The sequence below is a fragment of the Macaca fascicularis genome, chromosome 14 (genome assembly GCF_037993035.2).
Source record: "Macaca fascicularis isolate 582-1 chromosome 14, T2T-MFA8v1.1".
In the NCBI taxonomy this organism is placed as follows: domain Eukaryota; kingdom Metazoa; phylum Chordata; class Mammalia; order Primates; family Cercopithecidae; genus Macaca; species Macaca fascicularis.
In genome coordinates this window covers 110,198,989-110,218,664 of record NC_088388.1, presented here as the reverse complement: position 1 = coordinate 110,218,664, position 19,676 = coordinate 110,198,989, and the positions used below count along the sequence as shown (strand labels likewise).

Genomic DNA, 19,676 nt, shown 5'->3' with positions numbered 1-19,676 from the left:
CTGAGCCTGTGTCCTTGGTTTCCCTGATGGACCAGTCCTGAGGAGGGGAAGGACAGTGGGAATGGAGATAGCACCTCCCCTCCCTGCATACCTTCTTCCCCACTGTGCCTGGGCATCACCCCCTCTGAAGGAACAGTGAACCAAGCAGCTTGGAATCTAGGGATGGTCTCTTGTCCTCATAGCTTCTTCCATTACTTCTTTTCTTTGCTGCTCTCCTCCTTTTTGTTATACTCTTATTTTTTGGTTTGCTTTTAAAAACCTTCTCTTTTTTTGTTGTTGCATTATTGTTTATTTCTTTCCGTATTTCTTTGTCTCTCTTCCTGTCGCTACTTTCTTCCATTTCTTGTCTGCCCTACTGGTTTACTCCCTGGCTTCACGTGTGTCTGTGTTCCTCTGTGCTGGGCTGTCCTCCCAAAGCTTTCAGGCTTCATCTCCTTCCTAACCTCTCCTCTCATGTGGAGATGGACAGGGATGTCAGGAGCATTGAGTGCTCTTGGCAACACCATTGAAGATGATGCTGACGATCGGCTACCCTGTAGAGAAGGCAGGCCAGGCTGGGTATGAGGGGAGCTCCTTGGAAGTCAGGAGATCTGTAGGGACAGCAAGGATCTCTTTGTCCCAACCTCCAGCAGCCTGTCTGGGTGCTTCTGTGTTGACCTTGTTTCTGGGATGGCCATCTCAGTGCTGTTGCGGGCTAGCAATTTCGGAAAACTGGATTTGTCTAGGCCTGAGCCCTGTTTGAGAAAGAAGCTTCCCTCTGGTTTGTAGCCCGACATTAATGAGTTTTGGTTCCTGTTGTTTCTATAATTACAAAACTCCAGCACAGGTATTTAAGAGCCAAAGGCCATGCTTGTGGAAGTAAGGGAGAATCTTTCTAAATGGATCCTGAGAATCCTCCTTACAGATCTGAGTGGATGATCAGGCCCAGAGCAACCCTGAGACCCCAGGTTCCCACAGCATTGGCTGTTCTTCATAGGAGACTTCACAGGAGACCCATTATTGTTTACTGGACATTAGGTGCTATATTGTATAGCATTTGCATTCCACAGGTGAGGACAGGCTCAGAGGAATAAGTGGCATGCCAAGATCATTGAACATATCAGTAGCAGAATTAGGATTCAGACTTTGATAGGCCTAACTCCAAAGCCCTGGCTTTTTTTTTTTTTTTTTTTTGAGACAGAATCTCACTCTGTCACCAGGCTGGAGTGCAGTGGCATGATCTCAGCTCACTGCAACCTCTGCCTCCCGGGTTCAAGTGATTCCCCTGCCTCAGCCTCCTGAGTAGCTGGGACTACAGGCGTGTGCCACCACGCCGAGCTAATTTTTGTATTTTTAGTAGAGAGGAGGTTTCACCATGTTGGCCAGGATGGTCTCGATCTCTTGACCTCGTGATCTGCCTGCCTCGGTCTCCCAAAGTACTGGGATTATAGGCGTGAGCCACCACGCCCGGCCTTTGCTCTTAACTATTGATGTTGTCTTCCTGATCTTTCCTACCAGAAGCTTTTAAACTTTTTGGACTTTAACCTACAATAAGAAATCCATTTTACACGTTCATGTGTATCTATAACAACATTTGTATTTCTAAAACAAACTTTTCATGAAACAATGTATACCTATGTATGTGAGGCAGTCTGATATTTTCTATTCTAGTCCACCTTTTCCATTTCATCCTATTTATGGAAAATATATGTTGGCTGGGAGTCACTAAGTTAATTTAATGACCCACTAATAGGCTGCGAATGGCATTGGAAAAATACCTGCTTGTAAGATATGCGAACACACGTTTCAAGGTTGTTTGTGCATGTGGAAATATTTTGGGGTGCTATCTGTTTTACCATCAGTTTGTACGAGGAGACTAAGACAGTGTAGCTTGCTGACTTGAGAATGTTCTGTAAGGACTGGAAACTCTAGAACCTTGAAGAAACGCCTGACTAGAAGTGAGGGTAAGCTGTTAATTACACTGATTACAGTTTGTGCCTCTTAGACTGAGAACTCTTCCCTCTTGCTGGGGGCATTGCTACCCCTAGGATGTTTGCCCTGAAGTTCTGGTAGTCTCTTTGGGGTTTTAATAAATGACTGAAGTAATTGTTGTGGGGTTTCAACAGGCATTCATAGGCACCCTCGCTTGGCAATATAACATAAGGTTTTGATGTTTGGGTGTTGGAAGGGATCTTTGAAGTGCTGAGAGGGACTCAGAGTCTTTTTCCAAAATCTCTGCTTGTGTCTGTCCAGCCTCTGGCTCCATTGCTTGGCTGAGATCCTGGCCCATAGTAGAATCTGTGTAGAGGAAATGAGAGCTTACTATTTGTGAGGCAGCCTGTTCCACTATTGGACTGCTTTACATGTAGTGGTCCGTGATTACGCTATAATCCAATCGTGTATTAATTGGGCACCAACTATGTCCTAGGCATAGTATCAAGTACCAGGAGTACAAAAATAAGTAAGCCTTGATTTCTGCTATCAATTATTCTTTTCTCCTACTTCTGTACTGCTGCTTTTCTATTGTGAGTTTGTTTAGTTCATTAATTGGTTCATTCATTCATTCATTCATTCATTCAACAACCATAAACTGATGAGCTACTCTGACCAGGTCCAGTACTAAGCCTGAAGAAGTTATGCCCATCCCATCTCCACCCCAAGCCTTCTCTTTTTGAGACTCCTCATTCAGTTTCTCTAGCTCTTCACATATCACTGTTTTTCAGATCTCTGACCATCCTTGCCTTTGACCTCAGAAATCCTGTATTTGACCTCGACCTTCTTATACCCAGTTGGCACCCAAAGTGATGGGAATAGATTAGATTTCTTTTCAAAGTTTTAAACTGAATATTTTGACTGAGAAATTTTGGCAGTCTTTTGTATGCAAATGACACTGCAGAGCATTGTTCCCCCCACAATGTAGGAGATTTTATTCAACTTAGGCACATGCATATTAAAAGACTTTCAGTATAAGGAAAAGGGATAGTTTATTCCCTCCAAATTTGACTACAGCTCAAAATTGTCTTTATTAATGCAAAGTTCTTTTGTCGCCTTGACTTTAGGACACTGTTATCGAACTTTGTGGGAAATACCAAGTTCCAGAAGATTGAATACATGCAGGAAACAAATGCTTTTTGGGCCCTAGAGTGAACATTTGGTCCATATGACAATGACCAGAAAGACTATTAGGTGAAGGTTTTTTAATGATTTGTGCTACATTAGTCTCTTCCCATAAGACATATTCAAAGTTTTAACTTTTCCTTAAGAGGCTTCCATGGGGAGCAAGCATTTGATAATTCATCCTTTAACTAAGAAAAACACCATCACACACTGCTTGAAGAATTCCTCTTCTATTACTTAAAATGTTTTTACTGTGTAACATTTAAGGCATACAAAAACATATAAAGAATACCATGATGAAAGTCTATGACTATATTATCAAGCTTAAGAAATAAAACAGTTGAGTCATCTTTCATTTATGACTAAATTAACTTATTAAAACCATTAAAACTTTTGGATTACTCCTCTTAAGATATTTTCTTAGGGAGAAGTTTAGCAGGGACATCTATCAATTTTCCTAATCCAAAAGAGCTAATTCCTAGATATTGTATGTTTGGTCTACATTTTTTTCCTCTTGGAACTTCTAACATTTTTTACTGTTCTTCTTTTTTTAAATTGTACTAACAAAGACATTGCATATTGCAAATCCACATATATAATTTATCAGAGGTTATAATTAGAGGATATTTCTTTTTTTTTTTTTTCTTTTTTGAGACAGGGTCTCACTCTGTCTCCCAGGCTGGAGTGCAGTGGTGCAATGATGGTTCACTGCAGCCTTGACCTCCTGGGCTTGAGCAAACCTCCTGCCTTGGCCTCCCAAAGTGCTGGGATTACAGGCATCGTGAACTGCCACACCTTGTCAGAGGATACTTCCGTATCAAAAATCAAATATAATATAATGTCATCATTTGCAAATAACTATAGAAGATTTTAATGTTTATTTAGCTTGACCTTTGAGGATTCTAGTTCCTGATTTATTTATCATACTTGTTTTAATCACACCAGGGATAATGATCAAACATTGAATAACTTATTTATAAGATTTCTTAGCAACAGATCATAGTACATGTATATAGTAAATGAATATATCAACATTTTTTCTGCGCTATTTCAAAGTTTCGGTAATTTTACTTCATAAAGAAATCTAAAAATACTAAACCAGTCATCTTAAATATATTGCCACTGAAGCCCAATATCCACCTACTGTCTGAATTTGGAGAGAGTATGTCTAATGTTAGATGCTAAACATTGTGAGAATCCTCTCAGACACTGGTTTCAGATAGCTGTCACCCATAGAACTAAGGGCTAGAAAGTTATTCATCTTTATGGTATAATTTTAGTTCAATCTAAAAAAAATTTACTGAGCGTCTACAATGTTCTAGGCCCTGAGCCAGGTGCTGGGACAGAGGTGAGCCATTCATTAGTCCTCCCCATGAGTCTCTTTAGCTGGAGAACCACTCTTTGTCTAGAGTATGTGATTTTGCACTTAACCTCTCTAGAGTCTATGGTGTGTGAGATGAACAGTGTAACATTGTTTTGCATAGAGAGGATACTGTAGACAGAACCCAATGATGGAGCCTTAAGTAAAGAGTATAATTTGGGTGTGGTTGGTAGAATCACTATAATGTAATGTGACTTAAACCTCAGACATCAATCGTTATTTTGGTACTTTAAATATAACTGATGTTTTATTCCTATGACTATACTATTTAGATATTTAAATATTGAAAAACTGATCACAAAGATACTATAATACTTTTACACATGTGTATACATATGTATATATGTATGTCAATGTATATTTTACTATTGGCATTAGTAATTATTTTCCCTTTGTGCAGTTTCTTTTAAAGTACTTCTGTCTTTTCCCCCTACCCCAATAGTACCGTGATATTGTATTATTAACCGAGCTATAGCAAGTCATAATGATCACTTGAAATCATTTATTAAATAAATGAGGTAAAGATGTAGTTTTCTTCTCTCCCTTTTTGGGGTTTGTATAATATTGTAAGAGGAATGCAAATGCCTTCAACTACATACTGCGTGTGGTTCATGGCATGATTGTCTATATTGCAGCTTTTGCATGGGCAAATTGTGCTCGATTTCTTTTTGGCATTACCATCTAGTCAGCTTTCTTTAGTGGTTTGAAATTGACATACCATCTCTGATTACTTTAAATCTTAAATATATTCTGTGTCCTTACAAGACCTGAAAGAGATGGAGTGTTGAACCGGAGCTCTTTAATTTTCTCTGACTTTCTCGGGAAGGTTGTAAGTCAGTGAAGAGCAGGTTTAAGGAAGGTGAGGGAGGGAAGAATGCACCTATTTTTGAATGTTGGCATGACGCATTGTTATGAAAAGGTGCGGTTAGTCCCCACATGTTGTAGAAAATTGGCTGGGTGTGGTGGCTCACGCCTGTAATCCCAGCACTTTGGGAGGCCAACATAGGCGGACCACTTGGGGCTCGGAGTTCCAGACCAGCCTGAGCAACATGACGAAACCCCATCTCTACTAAAAATACAAAAAATAGCCAGGTGTGGTGGTACATGCCTGTAATCCCAGCTATTCAGGTGGCTGAAGCAGGAGAATCGCTTGAACCTGGGAGGTGGAGGTTGCAGTGAGCCAAGATTGTGTCACTGGTCTCCACCCTCCAGCCTGGGTGACAGAGTGAGACTGTCTCAAAAAAAAAAAAAAAAAAAAGGAAAGAAAGAAAGAACGAAAGGAAAGAAAACAGAGTACTTGAAAGAAAAATGGGATGGGATAAGGAAATAGAATTAATTTTCCTGTCATAATTTTGTAGCTTGATTTCACCTTTTAACAAAGTATTCCTTGAACAATAAAACAGAATCAAATTAAAATATATGTAATACAGAGACACATGTCAAACTAAGCAGAATTCTTAAAGATCATTTATTATTTGGAATTATTAGCACCAGCTCTACTCCCCCGACCCCTTTTAGACTAGATAACTGAAGTGGACACTAGCAGGCATACGTGGGCCTGGGTATGTCTCTTTTTTATAAGTTAATTTAGTCAAATGCTATGAAAGGGATTGGAAGTTTTAAGAAGAATGTAAACATCATCATGCTCCCTGTATTTCCCTCTGTTCCAAGGTCTGGTTGTTGAGCTGTCTTTGTCTGAGAGCCAGTGCATCTTCAAGTTGTTAGGAGATGAAGGAACGCATGAACAAGCAAAATATTCAGTGTCATAAATCACATGAAAGTTAAAGTCATGTGGACCCATATTTATGATTTACACATCCATTACCATGTTATTGATACCCAGTAACTAATGGTAAGCAGTAGAGGACAAATTATTTTAAACTTTATGACGCCAATCTAGGAAAATGACTCTGAGGCCCTTGTGAAGACCTCTATACCTGCAGAGAGGGCCACATGTCTTCTTTCTGATGCACAGGCCTGCTCTTCAGGTATCAGTAACTGCTGAGTGACAGATGGTTCTGCCAGCCATATTGGGAACCAGGACTGAGGTTGCAGTCATGCTGGATTTAGGAAAGAACAGTTCCTTTCTTGCACAGTGAACATTGCCACCTTTCAATGAAGAGCAAGCACTAAGCAAAGCAAAGTTCAGGCTGCCCAAAGGAGCTGGTGGAGGGGAAGGAAGTGGGGCAGGGGTCCTGGCAGTGCTGCCTAGGAGTAGAGGGCCGCATGCGTTCACTCTTGATCTGCTCCCTGAAGAATGCTCTGCCTGGAGGGAGCCGAAAGGATGAGGTGAAGGAAAGCTCACTACCCAAGCATTTCTGGTGGCACTCTATAAACTAGAAGAGTGTTTGCTTAACCAGAAAATACCCTGAAGGCCTGGAAAAAAAGGAATATAAATTATTTGCTTGTAAGTGTGAATTAATCCCCTGATTGGAATGTCTGGGCTTCTACCTTGCTGAGGTAGAGTATGGGACAGTCACAGAGGATGTGATGGACATTGTGTTCAGGGGCTTTGGGCAACGAGAGGGAAAATGAAGGCCTTGGCCTCCAGAAGATGGAGAGAAATGGCATTGGATCAGGAGGGACCAGAGGGTGGAAAAGATATGAGAATGAAGTGCAGAAAGACAGGTGGTAGGAACCTTGGAAGAAGGGTGCAGGTACAACCCGGGAGCCTCCACTCATGCATCTGCAAAGTGTCAGTGTATACCCGGCATGTATGATGAGCTTGGCCACAGATAGGCATGCTGGAATTATGCTGGGAACCCAATTAGTAAAGGCACCCACACCAATCAAATGTGGACAGATTCATGCTTCAGATGTCAATATCTTCATTGACACATAGTAAGAGCTGTACATTTCCGACCAGTAAGCCACCAAATAGGAGGTGCTGTTTGTCAAGCTATTGGCTGTTTGTCAAGCTATTGGCTATTGGCATGATATGTCCTTCTCTTTGGAGAAGGTGATCACGTGGCGATATGTCCTTCTCCAAAGCCCCTTTGCTTCTTGGTGTTTTGTGGTCTGTTTCTTGCAAACAGCTTAGTCCTATTTTCTGTATTTTCTTTAAAAGGTATGAGTTTGGTTGGTTGTGGTGGCTCACGCCTGTAATCCTAACACTTTGGGAGGTCACGGTGGGTGGATAGATTGAAGTCAAGAATTCGAGACCAGCCTGGGCAACATAGTAAGACATTGTCTCTACAAAAACTAAAAAAAAAAAAAAAAAAAAAAAAAAAAGTAAAAAATGAAAACACTAGCTGGGCATGGTGGCATACACCTGGGTCCCAGCTACTTGGGAGGCTGAGGTAGGAGGATTGCTTGAGCCCAGGAGGTTGAGGCTGCAGTGAGCCATGATTGCACCACTACACTCCAGTCTGGGTGACAGTGAGACCCTGTCTCAAAAATAAAAAAAGAAAAAGCATAAATTTCCATTTGATTACAGAATGCCTATTTTACTCATTCATGCTGATAACTGTAGGTTTACTCCATCAGAGACACAATGTCTGGTTTAATTAAGGCCATGATTGATCAAAGAAAATTTTTGGACTTTTTTGGATTGAACTAATTTGGGGACATCCTGGGCTTTAGGATAGACTCAAAAAATAACTTTGTTATTTACAAAGCTGTAGTCTCCTGATCTCATCCTATTTTATGGACAATAACATATTTTTAGATTGTGCCTTTTTTTTTTTTAACTGGGCTTTTACAAATCACTATAATAAGGCATAAATATATGTATATAAAACACTTCACTCTTTCAAGTCACATGCTATAGAACGAGTTTTGTTTTATGTGTTCATATCTATATTATATCCTATCTAGTGTCTTTTACTGAAGAATACACATAGTTTATAACTAAGAAACATTTGACAGGAAAATCGGTATTTTTTATGATCTGCATAAACTTTTTAATGTAATTTAGGAAAAAAAAATCAGTGCCAAAAATGATACTTCAAAGATAACAGAAGATTCAGAACGTAATGGATTACAACAGTTCCAAAAAGACCTCTTACTAGAATATGGTCTGTGATACATTTAATTAACGTTCTGTTTTATTTCAGTGGGGCTACGGTGGAGAAGATTACAAATAAATGCCCTCGTCCACTAACAAAGGGCGGCATTGTGGCTTATTCTGAAGATCCAGTCCTGAATGAGCTGACACACCTAAAACAATCTTCGGAATACACCTCAAGTTGAAGAAAAACCCAGAAGTCCTTTGGCCCTCCCCCTCAATAAGCTCTGCGGCATTCATATGACCCCCAGGCGATGCTCCCATCTTCTTTCGCCCAAGGGGAAGGGTCATGGAGGGAACAGGTGTCTGCTTCCTCATCTGGGGAGAGTGGCCCCACCTTGGGTGGTAGGTCGTTTGACACCGTCATGAAAGGGGTGAAGGGGTAAGGAGGTGGGGTGGGGTACCCCGGAGTGTGGTGCAGATCTTCCAGAGCATGCAGCGAGTAGGACTGAGCCCCAGCCAGGGAGGTCCCCCAGCTGGAGCCCCTGTGCTGGGCGGTGCTCCCAGACTCAAGCTGGGAGAGGCAACTCGTGCTGGGTGGCAAGGTCTGCAGGGCATCGGCAGACACAGGGTCGGGCTGGCTGAGACCGTCAGGCAACGTCTGCTCCCATGAGTCCCTCTGAGGAGAATGGAAAGGCCACAGAGGTTATTCTCTAGGTGACACTCTGATGATACATTGCGTGCTGCCAGACTGTGACCTCAGGGCAGCCTTCATCCCCTCTCTCTGCTGTCTGAAGCCTGGCTCTCAGGCTGCTCTTCTCTCTGGCTTTTGACACTAGCAGTAAAGTTTTCCTCCCTTCCTACTCTAGAATTAGATTTGCTATAGATATTGAGATTCCTTTTCCCGGAAGACAACATTAAATGAGTGAAATGTGAGACTAATAAAATGCACATCCATGCAACATTTTACTGTGTACAATGCACGCTGCTTGGATTCTTTTTGGGTCTCCCATTAGTCTGGGTCCTAGAATGCCCTTTATACAGTGGGGAAGGTCAGCGCTTGGCCCACTCCTTGCAGTAGACCTTCAACTCCATGGTGAGCTTTGGAGGGGACTAAGAAGCCCACTCTGTCCTCAGTAAGGCAGGAGGAAAGAGGTAGGAATCCCTTAAGTTTGGAGCTAGAAAGATTTGGATTCATTCATGGCTCCTCTTGACTCTGAGCCCAACATTGCTCATCTGTAAAATGGGGCTTTCATAAATATATCCTGAGTTGTTGCAAGTATTGAATGAACACATCACATTTTCTGGCACAGAATATACTTAATAATGTGAATTCTCATTCTCTCCCTTTTGTCTAAAATGCTGTCTTTAGAGATTCATTCCTTTGTGGTAGAAACCTTTATGATTCTCTATGAGCATTAGCATTCTTCAGATCTTTATGAACTCACTGTTTGGAAGGATTGAGAGAGAACAAGGATTTTTAGGCTAAAAATGTGGGGAAGGGGAGGCAGGGGACTTGGAAAGAAAGAGGAGCCCTATGTACCCTCCTTGGGAGATTAGCAGCCATCTCATTACTGCCTAGCAGGTCTGAGATGCAGCTTCAGTGTTCCTTCCTTAGGGGCTGCAGGAATGATAATGACTGGCACTAACAGGGTGGGGGAACATCAGACAATATCCGCAGAGCATTAACAAAATGGATATAAATCCTGCTGTACATTCCTCCCGGTTCCAAGCCCTGCTTAGACCCTCCTGGCTGTCATGGCTAACAGGGATGCTTGAACAAGGCTCCCTCAGAGGGTGTCCTGGCGTCTCCAGGCAGCTGCAAAGCAGCCTCAGGAGTCTCCAGAGTGTGCCAGACCTGGCTTCAACCTGGATGCCAAGCACAGCAGCTGGGCCAGAGGGTGAGCCTCGCCCCTCTTTTACTCCCTCACAGGAGGCCTCTGCATACTCACAAACAGGAAGTGAGTGGGGTCTCCGGGGAAGGGCGGCGGCAGGAGCGGCGGCAGGGTCGAGGCGCTGAACAGAGAGCCCGCGTTGGGCGTCAGCGCCGGAGGCCGGTAGTCTCCATAGGGCTCCGGGGGGAAATAGGGCTCCAGGAGGGCCGCATGGCTCTGCCCTGCGGAGGACTCACAGGGAAACGGCTTCCCCACGCTGGAGGTGTAGACGTCATTTGAAAACTGTTTACTGTTGTGGAAGTCTGAGTCAGATAAGAAAGATCTTCTGACACCGTAGTAACCTGACGTGACCGGCGAACCTGTTGCCAAATGAAAAACACATGGGCAGAAAGTTCCTCCCACCCAGGGCAGTCACGGCCTCAGTTGCAGCTGAGTCTCTGCCTGGAAAATGATGTTACTAACGCGTGCCTGACTCCAGCGCTAACATGGAAATAGAGAAATGTCTTGAAAAGCGTGAAATATTCCTGCATTAGCCCAAATAACTGATGTTTGAAAACATTATCGCCTTTAGGGGTGAGTTCATTTTAGACAGTACGGTATCTGTTCGTTCATTCACACTTACTGAGTACCTTCCAGGTGCCCCAGGGCTGTGCTAGGAAGAGAGAAATAAAAGAGTCTCTTGGCATTCACATTTTAACCAAGGAAGCATCTTTTTCACAACATCGGAGCTACCTCTCCATATACATAGAACTGTTAACAAGAGGCTGCTCCTGGCCTGTTATCTGAGATCACTATCTCTGGATAAGGTGACACATATAACCCCACCTCAAATCAGAGGCAGGCTGTACTCTGTCTTTAATTCTTCGCACATTGACCTTACACTGGGTCGCACACCTGGCAGACATCAATAAATGACTTGCTTTAAAAGGGTTAGATGGCTACACAGAAGCCAGTTTTAGAGGCCTGTAGTTGCAGGGCTTTGATGAGTTTCATGTTATTTGCTGCCCTCTTGTGGCCTCACGGATTCCTTCCCTCAACTCACCAGGGCCCTGCAAGTTTAGGAAGACAGTGCCTGGTACAGGAAGTGTCTGTTGGTGGGCCGGGAGCGGTGGCTCACGCCAGTAATCATGGCACTTTGGGAGGCCGAGGCTGGCGGATCACGAGGTCAAGAGATTGAGACCATCCTGGTCAACATGGTGAAACCGTGTCTCTACTAAAAACAATACTTATCAGCTGGGCCACCGTGCCTGTTATCCCAGCTACTGGAGTCCCGGCTACTCGGGAGGCTGAGGCAGGAGAGTCGCTTGAACCGGGAGGTAGGTGGAGGTTGCAGTGAACCGGGATGGCACCACTGCACTTCAGTCTGGGTGACAGAGCGAGAGTCCGTCTCAAAAAAATAAATAAATAAAATTTTCCGTTGGTGGAGGGAGGGACAGAAACTGATAAGAGCTTCATTTAAGGTAAACGCAGCAGTGAAATGGTTTCCAAAGAAAAAGATGTGTTCGCTCAACAATAGCTCAGTTGTAGCAGAAAACACATGATCATTCAGAACATGTTTGAGGGCATAGACTTGAGGTCTATAAAACTTATGGTTTAATTGTTCCAGCTGGCCTTGGGTGTGATCTAATGCTAACACTAACACCGTTAGGTCACAGGTCACAAAAAGGCTGAGCTTGGCAAAAGATGTAAGTGCCTGTCTTTCTTACCTTACCCCAACCACAGCAGACCACTTCTGAGCTTCTGACTCTATAGACCCAGAATTCCAGCCCATTCCACAGGACGTGGAACTTTATATTATGCTCATTCCTCTTTCACCTGAGTCACAATGATCTTTCCAGCCAACCTGCAAGCCCAAGGGGGCAGAGCTCATGCCTTATACATTTTCTTTAAACCTAGTAGTATAACATTGTGTTCAAGAATGGCATGTGAATTTATTCATCCAGAAGAAGAAATCAAAATTCCCCATCAAAACCTATAGCACGATTCTACTCACTTCACTTTCCTCTTACCTTCTATAACTTCTAACCTGCTCATGTATTTGAAAACTGCAGTTAGGGTTTTCATTATAAGGCATACTTCCCTGGGAAAAAAATCTGTGCAACTGAACCTTAATATAAGGTTCTGTTTCATACAATGAATTTATGTTTATGAGAGTGGTTAAGGTTGAGAATATGAAAACAAGGTTTCCAGGCTCTCATCTATACTCCCAATTTCCAAATCAAAACAACCACAAAGAAAAAAGCATCTGCTCTCTTAGCATGGATTTTCTCTGTACAAAGAGAAAGGATAATTTCTAGATAAAGAGAAGCTATAGAATTGTTTTTTTTTTTTTTTTTCTGTAGAAGGCAGGAGATGCAACCAAATTTCAATGGCAGTATATATGATTGGGAAACAACATACAGGCATTTAAATATTCGGGATCCTCCATTGCTCTTATTCCTTTCCCTTCTCCAGCTTTGAAGGTGATAAAACTATTAGGGACTGTGCCGCTTCTGAGTTGAACTAGATGAGATTGTCTTTGCCTGTGTGTGTGTGTGTATATGAGAATGTCCAACACTATTATTAGGAATTCCCTTTTTACATCCCCACAGGAGTATTTAATGAGACACAGGCATTGAAATGAATTCAAAATGCTGAACCAAGTGCCTGGCTCCCTCTGCTCGCAGGCCGCTTTCCTCTTTCTGTTTGAAAGCAGATGCCTCATCTCTCAGATCATGGTGTCAGAACTTTAGACATTTTAAAACTGTATCAAGGGCATAATTTATATTGCCTTTGCCCCAAAAGCTTGGGATCAAAGGGCTGCTTTCAAGACAAAATGAATTTTAAATTCAGAAATGACTGAATGAATGAGTTCCGTTCTTCGCTGATTTTGTATTTTAGGCAAAACTATTTTAAAGGAGCAGAGTTTTGGAAGTGCTGTAAGGTCGTTATGAAAGAATGGAAGCCCAGATGCTTGATTTAAATTCCAAAGGGAATAATTGCTTATTGAATTGAAGTACTCACCTGGCATCTGCACAAATGGAGACTGAGAGGAGCTGACGCTGCCCTGGAAGGTAAACAGAATTCACATGTTTTCTTTAGTTGTAAGTTTGACTTTAATAAAAATTAGGACTACCCCTTATAAACTTGGTTTTATGATATTCAGAAATATTATCTGGGGAGTTGGGTTGACCCTTAGGTCAACTGAGAATAAGAATTCAAGTACCATAGAACAAAGTTTTACAAGGGACAAAGAGAAACCACACTTTTACATTTTGATAAACATGCCAGAAAGCACTGACTGGATAAAATGGAATAATTTATCCTCCATTTTCTACTGTTCCAGTTAACATTCCCTCATCAAATATATATTAAGTGACTATATATATGCATATGCAGTAGCCTCCCCTTACCCTCGAGGGATATATTCCAAGACTTCTCAGTGGGTTCCTAAAACTGAGGATAGTACCACACCTGATTGCCATCAGTCGGAACACGTTTCTGTTCATGTCCTCCACCCACAAACTCAATGCCTTTTCCATCTTAGCTAAGAATTTATCATGCACTGTGGCCACAGTTTTGCAGTTGGAGGTGCAACAGCAAAACTATCATGAATTTCTTTTTCGTTCTTCACAATTTCATAGACAGAAGATTTGTTCTTACCATACCGATGTCTGACCTCAGCATACATTTGTTTTTCTTTCCTTATTAAGTTGAGAACGTTTACCTTTTCATTTAAAGGGAGCACATTCTGGCTTCTTGGCATATCTAAATTGCCAGCATCGCTACTCTTGTGCTTTAGGGCCATTATGCAATACAATAAGGGTGACTTGAACACAAGCACTGCCATACAGTGACAGGTGATCCAATCATTGAGTTGGCTACTGAGACACTAATGGGCAGGTGGTGTAGACAGTGTGGATTGGCTGGACAAAGGTAGGATTCAAGTCCTGGGCAGCATGGAGTGGGACTGAATGAAATTTCATCACACCACTGAGAAAGGCGTGCCATTTAAGATTTAGGAATTGTTTATATCTAGAGGTCTGCATTTAGTGTGTTCAGACTGCAGTTAACCATGAGTAGCTGAAACCTCAGAAAGGGAAACCATGGCTAAGGGGCGCCTACTGTATGTGTGTATGTGCATACACACATGCACTTAGTGTTGGGCTTCAGCACTGAAGGGCCACCTTTTACTGTCTGAATCCATGTGGAGAAGGAAGCTCCACTAAGTGTAAGCACCTTGACTGGGATGCGCCCTCAGTTCCTGGAACAGGGTGTAGGTCATAATAGACTTAAGAAAAATATGTGGAATGAAGACACAATCTTCAAAGAACCCACAGGCTAGAGAGTAGGGGAGGTTGGGGAACGTGGTGGGTCGAATTATGTGCCCTCTCCAAAAGATATGTATATATACTTTTTTGAGATGGAATCTCACTCTGTCACCCATGGCATGATCTCAGCTCACTGCAACCTCCACCTCCCGGATTCAAGTGTTTCTCCTGCCTCAGTTTTCTTAGTATCTGGCATTGCAGGCATGAGCCACCACACCTGGCTAATTTTTGCATTTTTAGTAGAGATGGTTTTCACCATGTTGGCCGGGCTGGTCTTGAACTCCTGACCTCAGGTGATCTACCTGTTTCGGCCTCCCAAAGTGCTGGAATTTCAGGCATGATCCACCCGAAGATATATTGATATATTAATCCTTGATACCTGTGAATGTGACGGTATTTGCTAATAGGGCTATTAAAGATGTAACTACTTAAATTAAGAGGTCATACTAAATTAGGGTGTGTCCTAAATCTCATGTGACTGATGTCCTTAAAGGAAGAGGAGAGGGACACACAAAGACACAGATGCAGATGGGACAATGTCATGTGAAGACAAAGGCAGCAGTTTGAGTAATACAACCTCAAGCCAAGGAACATCGAGGATCACCAGCCACAATTGCCAGGTAGGAAAAGGCAAGAAGGATTCTCCCCAGAGGCTCCAGAGAGAGCATGGTCCTGCTGACACCTTGATTTTGGACTTCTAGCCTCTAGAGCTATGAGATGATACATTTCTGTTGCTGTAAGTCATCCCATTTGTGGTAACTTGTTATTGCAGCCCTAAGAAATCAATACAGGGGTGACTGATGACAAAACAGAATATTTGGTGTAGTATGAAAAGTGGCAGGGCCAGGGAAAGATGGGGTGATGGGGGCACCTAAACTGGTGTTAGGAATGGGGTGGGAGACACATTTGCAGGACACAGTGCCTAAGCGGACCTCTGAAGGAAGAGTATCTAGGTGTGTAGAGTCTTAAAATATTCAAATAATGGCTCCAAGATGTCCTGGAGCAAAGTAAGGGGAGAGGGTGTAGCTTCTATGGAAGTTAAGAATCCTCAACACCCAGTTCGTTGAATCTGAGTTCTTTTGCAGCGACTCTAATGATTCTATAGACTTTCAAGAGTTGGAAGAAATTTTATAGAGTCTCATTTAATGATTGAATTCTCTCCATATTACTAACACCAGGTGCATCTAATATCCAGGGACAGAGAACTTAGCACCTTCTGAGGAAACCCATTTCTTCTTTAGGAATCTTTACCAATTACAAAGTTGGCTGGAAAGAATTGTTTTCCTAGTTCTAATCCCTTTGGTCCTTATAGAATAAGTTTAACACTTTTTGCATACACAGCCCTTCAAATATTTGAAGACAAGCCTATGAAAAATACCATCATAGGTGGCTTAAACAACAATTAATTATTTCTCACAGTTCACGAGACTGGAAGTCTGAGATCATGGTGTAGTTTTCAGTGAGGGCCCTCTTTCTGCTTTGCAGAAAGCTGGCTTCTCACTGTGTGTTCACATGGCAGGGAGAGAAAGAGAAGAGAAAGAGAAAGAGAAAGAGAAGAGAAAGAGAAAGAGAAAGAGAAGAGAAAGAGAAAGAGAAGAGAAAGAGAAAGAGAAAGAGAAAGAGAAAGGGAAAGAAGAGAAGAGGAAGAGAAAGAGAAAGAGAGAGAGAGATAATCTCTCTGATGTCTCTTCTTATAAGGACACTAATCCCATTAGAGAGATTCACCTGCAAGATCTATTACCTAATTACCTCCCAAAGGCCCCTCCTCCAAATGCCATCACATTGGGGATTAGCACCTCAACATCTGAATTTTAGGGGAATACAAACATGCAATTGCAATCTGTAGTATCAACCTCGAATTCAAACTTCTCCAGGCAAAATATCCTCCAACAACTCAGAAGCAGCATGCTAATTAAGAGTAAAGCCTCTGGAACCAGAATGACTATGTTTGAATCCCAGCTCTACCTCTTATTAGCTGTGGGATCTTGGGCACCTGAAGATTAAATGAGATGATTACATCGAGCACTTAGAATAGTGTCTGCCACAGGGTAAACAGCATATATGCCTTAGTTATTATTACTATTATGCATTTTTTGGTTCCTTCAAATCTGTGGTATGTTTCTCCAAACCTTTTGATTTCTGGGTTTTCCTGATTAATACTTTAACACTTTTAAGTGACAGAAGGGAACTCTTGGGCATGTAATGGTCAGAAGTGGGTCCCCTAATATTTCTCTGAGAAGGAAAGGGGCAGTGATTAAACCATACATGCATTTGTATTTGGGCACATATTCCCATGTTGCAGGTGCCCATGTTATCAAGTGTTACCCTCCCGTTTTCAGCTTTGTGGTGTGGCTGGGTCTTTCCTTGAAGACCTGTGCCAACGCATATGCCTTCTGGCTTCAGCCTCAGCCTCCTTCCAGGTTAAGTAGGATGTGGCAAGGGGGTGGTAGCTGTCCTGGGTACTGCCCACAGAGATGTCCCATTGTTCTTCTCCTACCTTCTCTTCCTGCCTGATTCCCTTAAACTGCTCTGGCCAAGGCTGGGGCCAGTATCAAGGCCCCTGTGAGACACAGCTGCACACCCGCCCAATCTAATGAGCATCGGCATCAGCACCCTATTTGCCCTCAGTATGTTAGCCATTTATCTATTAGCTGGAATGGCTCTGCCTCCCGCCTCTGCCCCAGGAAGGGAGAGAGCCCAGTCTATGTCATCGTGGCTGACAAAACCCCTTCTCCTTTTGACATCTCTGCTCTAAAAGTTTTTCTGTCTTTCTCCTCCACTGCCCACAATCTCCAGCATCTTCTATGATGCCTTCTCCATCTTCTGCCCAGGCTTAATTATTACTGTGGAACTGACAGTATCGACTCCTCCCCGGCCCAATTTTTATACCAGAGGACTCTACAAAGATTTCACAATTAAAGGTCTAGTTGATTTTATTTATTACTTGATGAAGCTTTTTGTACTCTTGTCTCCTGTATGATTTTGTTCTCTACCTGCTGTGGAAATTGTACACTCTATTTTCATTCTTTATGATTACCCTTACAATTTTACCATACATATTTAACAAACCTGCAAACAATATCTTAACCCTGCAATTGAGATATAAGAACTGTCCCTCTTCTAATTTACGTGTGTGCTATTCTCTTTTCTTTTAGCTTGTTTCTTGTTATTAAGCTGCCACAAATTAGACATCAGTATCATCATTTAATTCAGTAATTCTGTATTAGATTTACTAATTTGAATTAAGGTTCAAATGTCTACCGTTTGCTTTGCTTATTCCTTTCCCAGACTTTCTTTCTAGGTTCATTTCCTTCTTCTGAAGTAATTTTTTTGAAAAATCCCTTAAGTGTCAGTGGTGTTGAAAGTAAACTGTTTCAATTTCTATTTATCTGAAAATATTATTTCTTTTGACCTTGTACTTGAAAGATAATACCGCTGGATTTACGATTTTAACTTTATAGGTTTTTCTTTTTTTTTTCTTAGCACTTTGAAGATCTCATATATGTGTGTATATATATTATATATATATATATAGTGTGTGTGTGTGTATGTGTGTGTGATGGAATCTCGCACTGTCACCTGGGCTGGAGTGCAGTGGTGCGATCTCGGCTCACAGCAACCTCCACCTTCCGGGTTCAAGCGATTCTTCTGCCTCAGCCTCCCGAGTACTACAGGCATGTGCCACTATGTCCAGCTAATTTTTGTAATTTTTTTCTTTTTAAGTAGAGACGGGGTTTCACCATGTTGCCCAGGATGGTCTCGCTCTCTTGATCTTGTGATCCAGCCGCCTTGGCCTCCCAAAGTGCTGGGATTACAGGCGTGAGCCACCGTGCCCAGCCAGTGTCTGCTATTGGTCTTTCAGTTATTCCTTGTGACAATCTTTTCTTTATTTCTGACTGTTCCCAATATACTCCCTTGCTCTTCGAGGTTCTTCAAGTTCACCTCATTTTATCTAGAGGTAGATTTTTTTTTATTTATCTTGCTTGATATAGAATGGGCTTCATGTATCTAGGGATTCATGTCTTTCATAAATTCTGAAAAAATGTCAACCATCATCTCTTCAAATATTGTCTTGTCTTTATTATGACTGTTCTCTCCTCCTGGGACTCTGTTTAGATATATGTTAGAACTTTTACTATTATCCTCAAAATCCCTTAACCTCTATTTATTTTTTCTGTGTCTGTGATTCTTTGTTCTATATTTTGGTAGAGATTGGCATAGATTTCTTCAGATGTGTTTTCAGTTCACTAATTCTTTATTCAACTGTAGTTAATTTGTTGTTTAACTCACACATTGAGTTTTTATATCCATGATTTTATATTTTTTCATTTCTATAAATTCCATTTGATTTTTAGAATCTATTTGGTAATTTTTGATAGCCTCTTGTTGAGTGCTCATTATGTATTAAGTATTATGTATTTTGTATTCGGTAATTCTAACACATGAAAGTTCTGGGAATTTAAATTTATTGTCTATTGTTTGTGTGGACTCATTCACAGTGGTTTGCTTTCTTATGCACGGGTGATCTTTGATTGAAACTCACATCTTATTGACCTAATCTGTGGAGATCTGGGGTCCTGAATTGAGGCTGCTTTCCTCTAGAAGATTTATGTTTATATCTATGGGGAGCCGGCTGCCTTCCAGGTTCCCCACATTAATCCTGGAGTCCAAGGTTCAGCCTCCCAATCTTGGCAACAGATCAAGGACCAGTCTTCACAGGTAAAGCCAATTGGACACCTGTCCTCACGAAACCTGTCTTTTTGGCAGGATCACCTTCTCATCATTCAGTGCTTTACTTTCTGCTCAAACCCTTTTTCAATCTCCTATGCCAACTCCTGGCCCTACCCCCATTGGAGATTTCTCTTACTTTCTGCTAGCTCAACAACTCACTAAAATTTGTATTATGCAAGATACAGTTTTGTTGTGGGAGAGCTCTTCTCACCCCCATACCAGAAATGAATCTGTAAATATTGAGCCCAGATGTAGATACCGTCCTGGTTTTAACACAGCACAAAAGCTTTTATTTTTCCATGACTTCCAACATTTTC

At 41.9% G+C, this 19,676-nt stretch overlaps 1 protein-coding gene across 1 annotated transcript in view; it reads right to left on the bottom strand.

Moving 5' to 3' along the window:
• Positions 1 to 8,355: 8,355 nt before the first annotated feature.
• POU2AF2 (POU class 2 homeobox associating factor 2) overlaps positions 8,356 to 19,676 on the bottom strand; it is a 106,416-nt gene continuing 95,095 nt past the window's right edge. The window contains exons 4-6 of the mRNA XM_074015746.1: positions 13,322 to 13,364; positions 10,376 to 10,677; positions 8,356 to 9,102 (exon numbers count right to left, since the gene is read on the bottom strand). Of these exons, the coding sequence (XP_073871847.1) occupies positions 8,701 to 9,102; positions 10,376 to 10,677; positions 13,322 to 13,364 (747 nt within the window). The 3' untranslated portion in view covers positions 8,356 to 8,700. The remainder of the gene's footprint in view (positions 9,103 to 10,375; positions 10,678 to 13,321; positions 13,365 to 19,676) is intronic.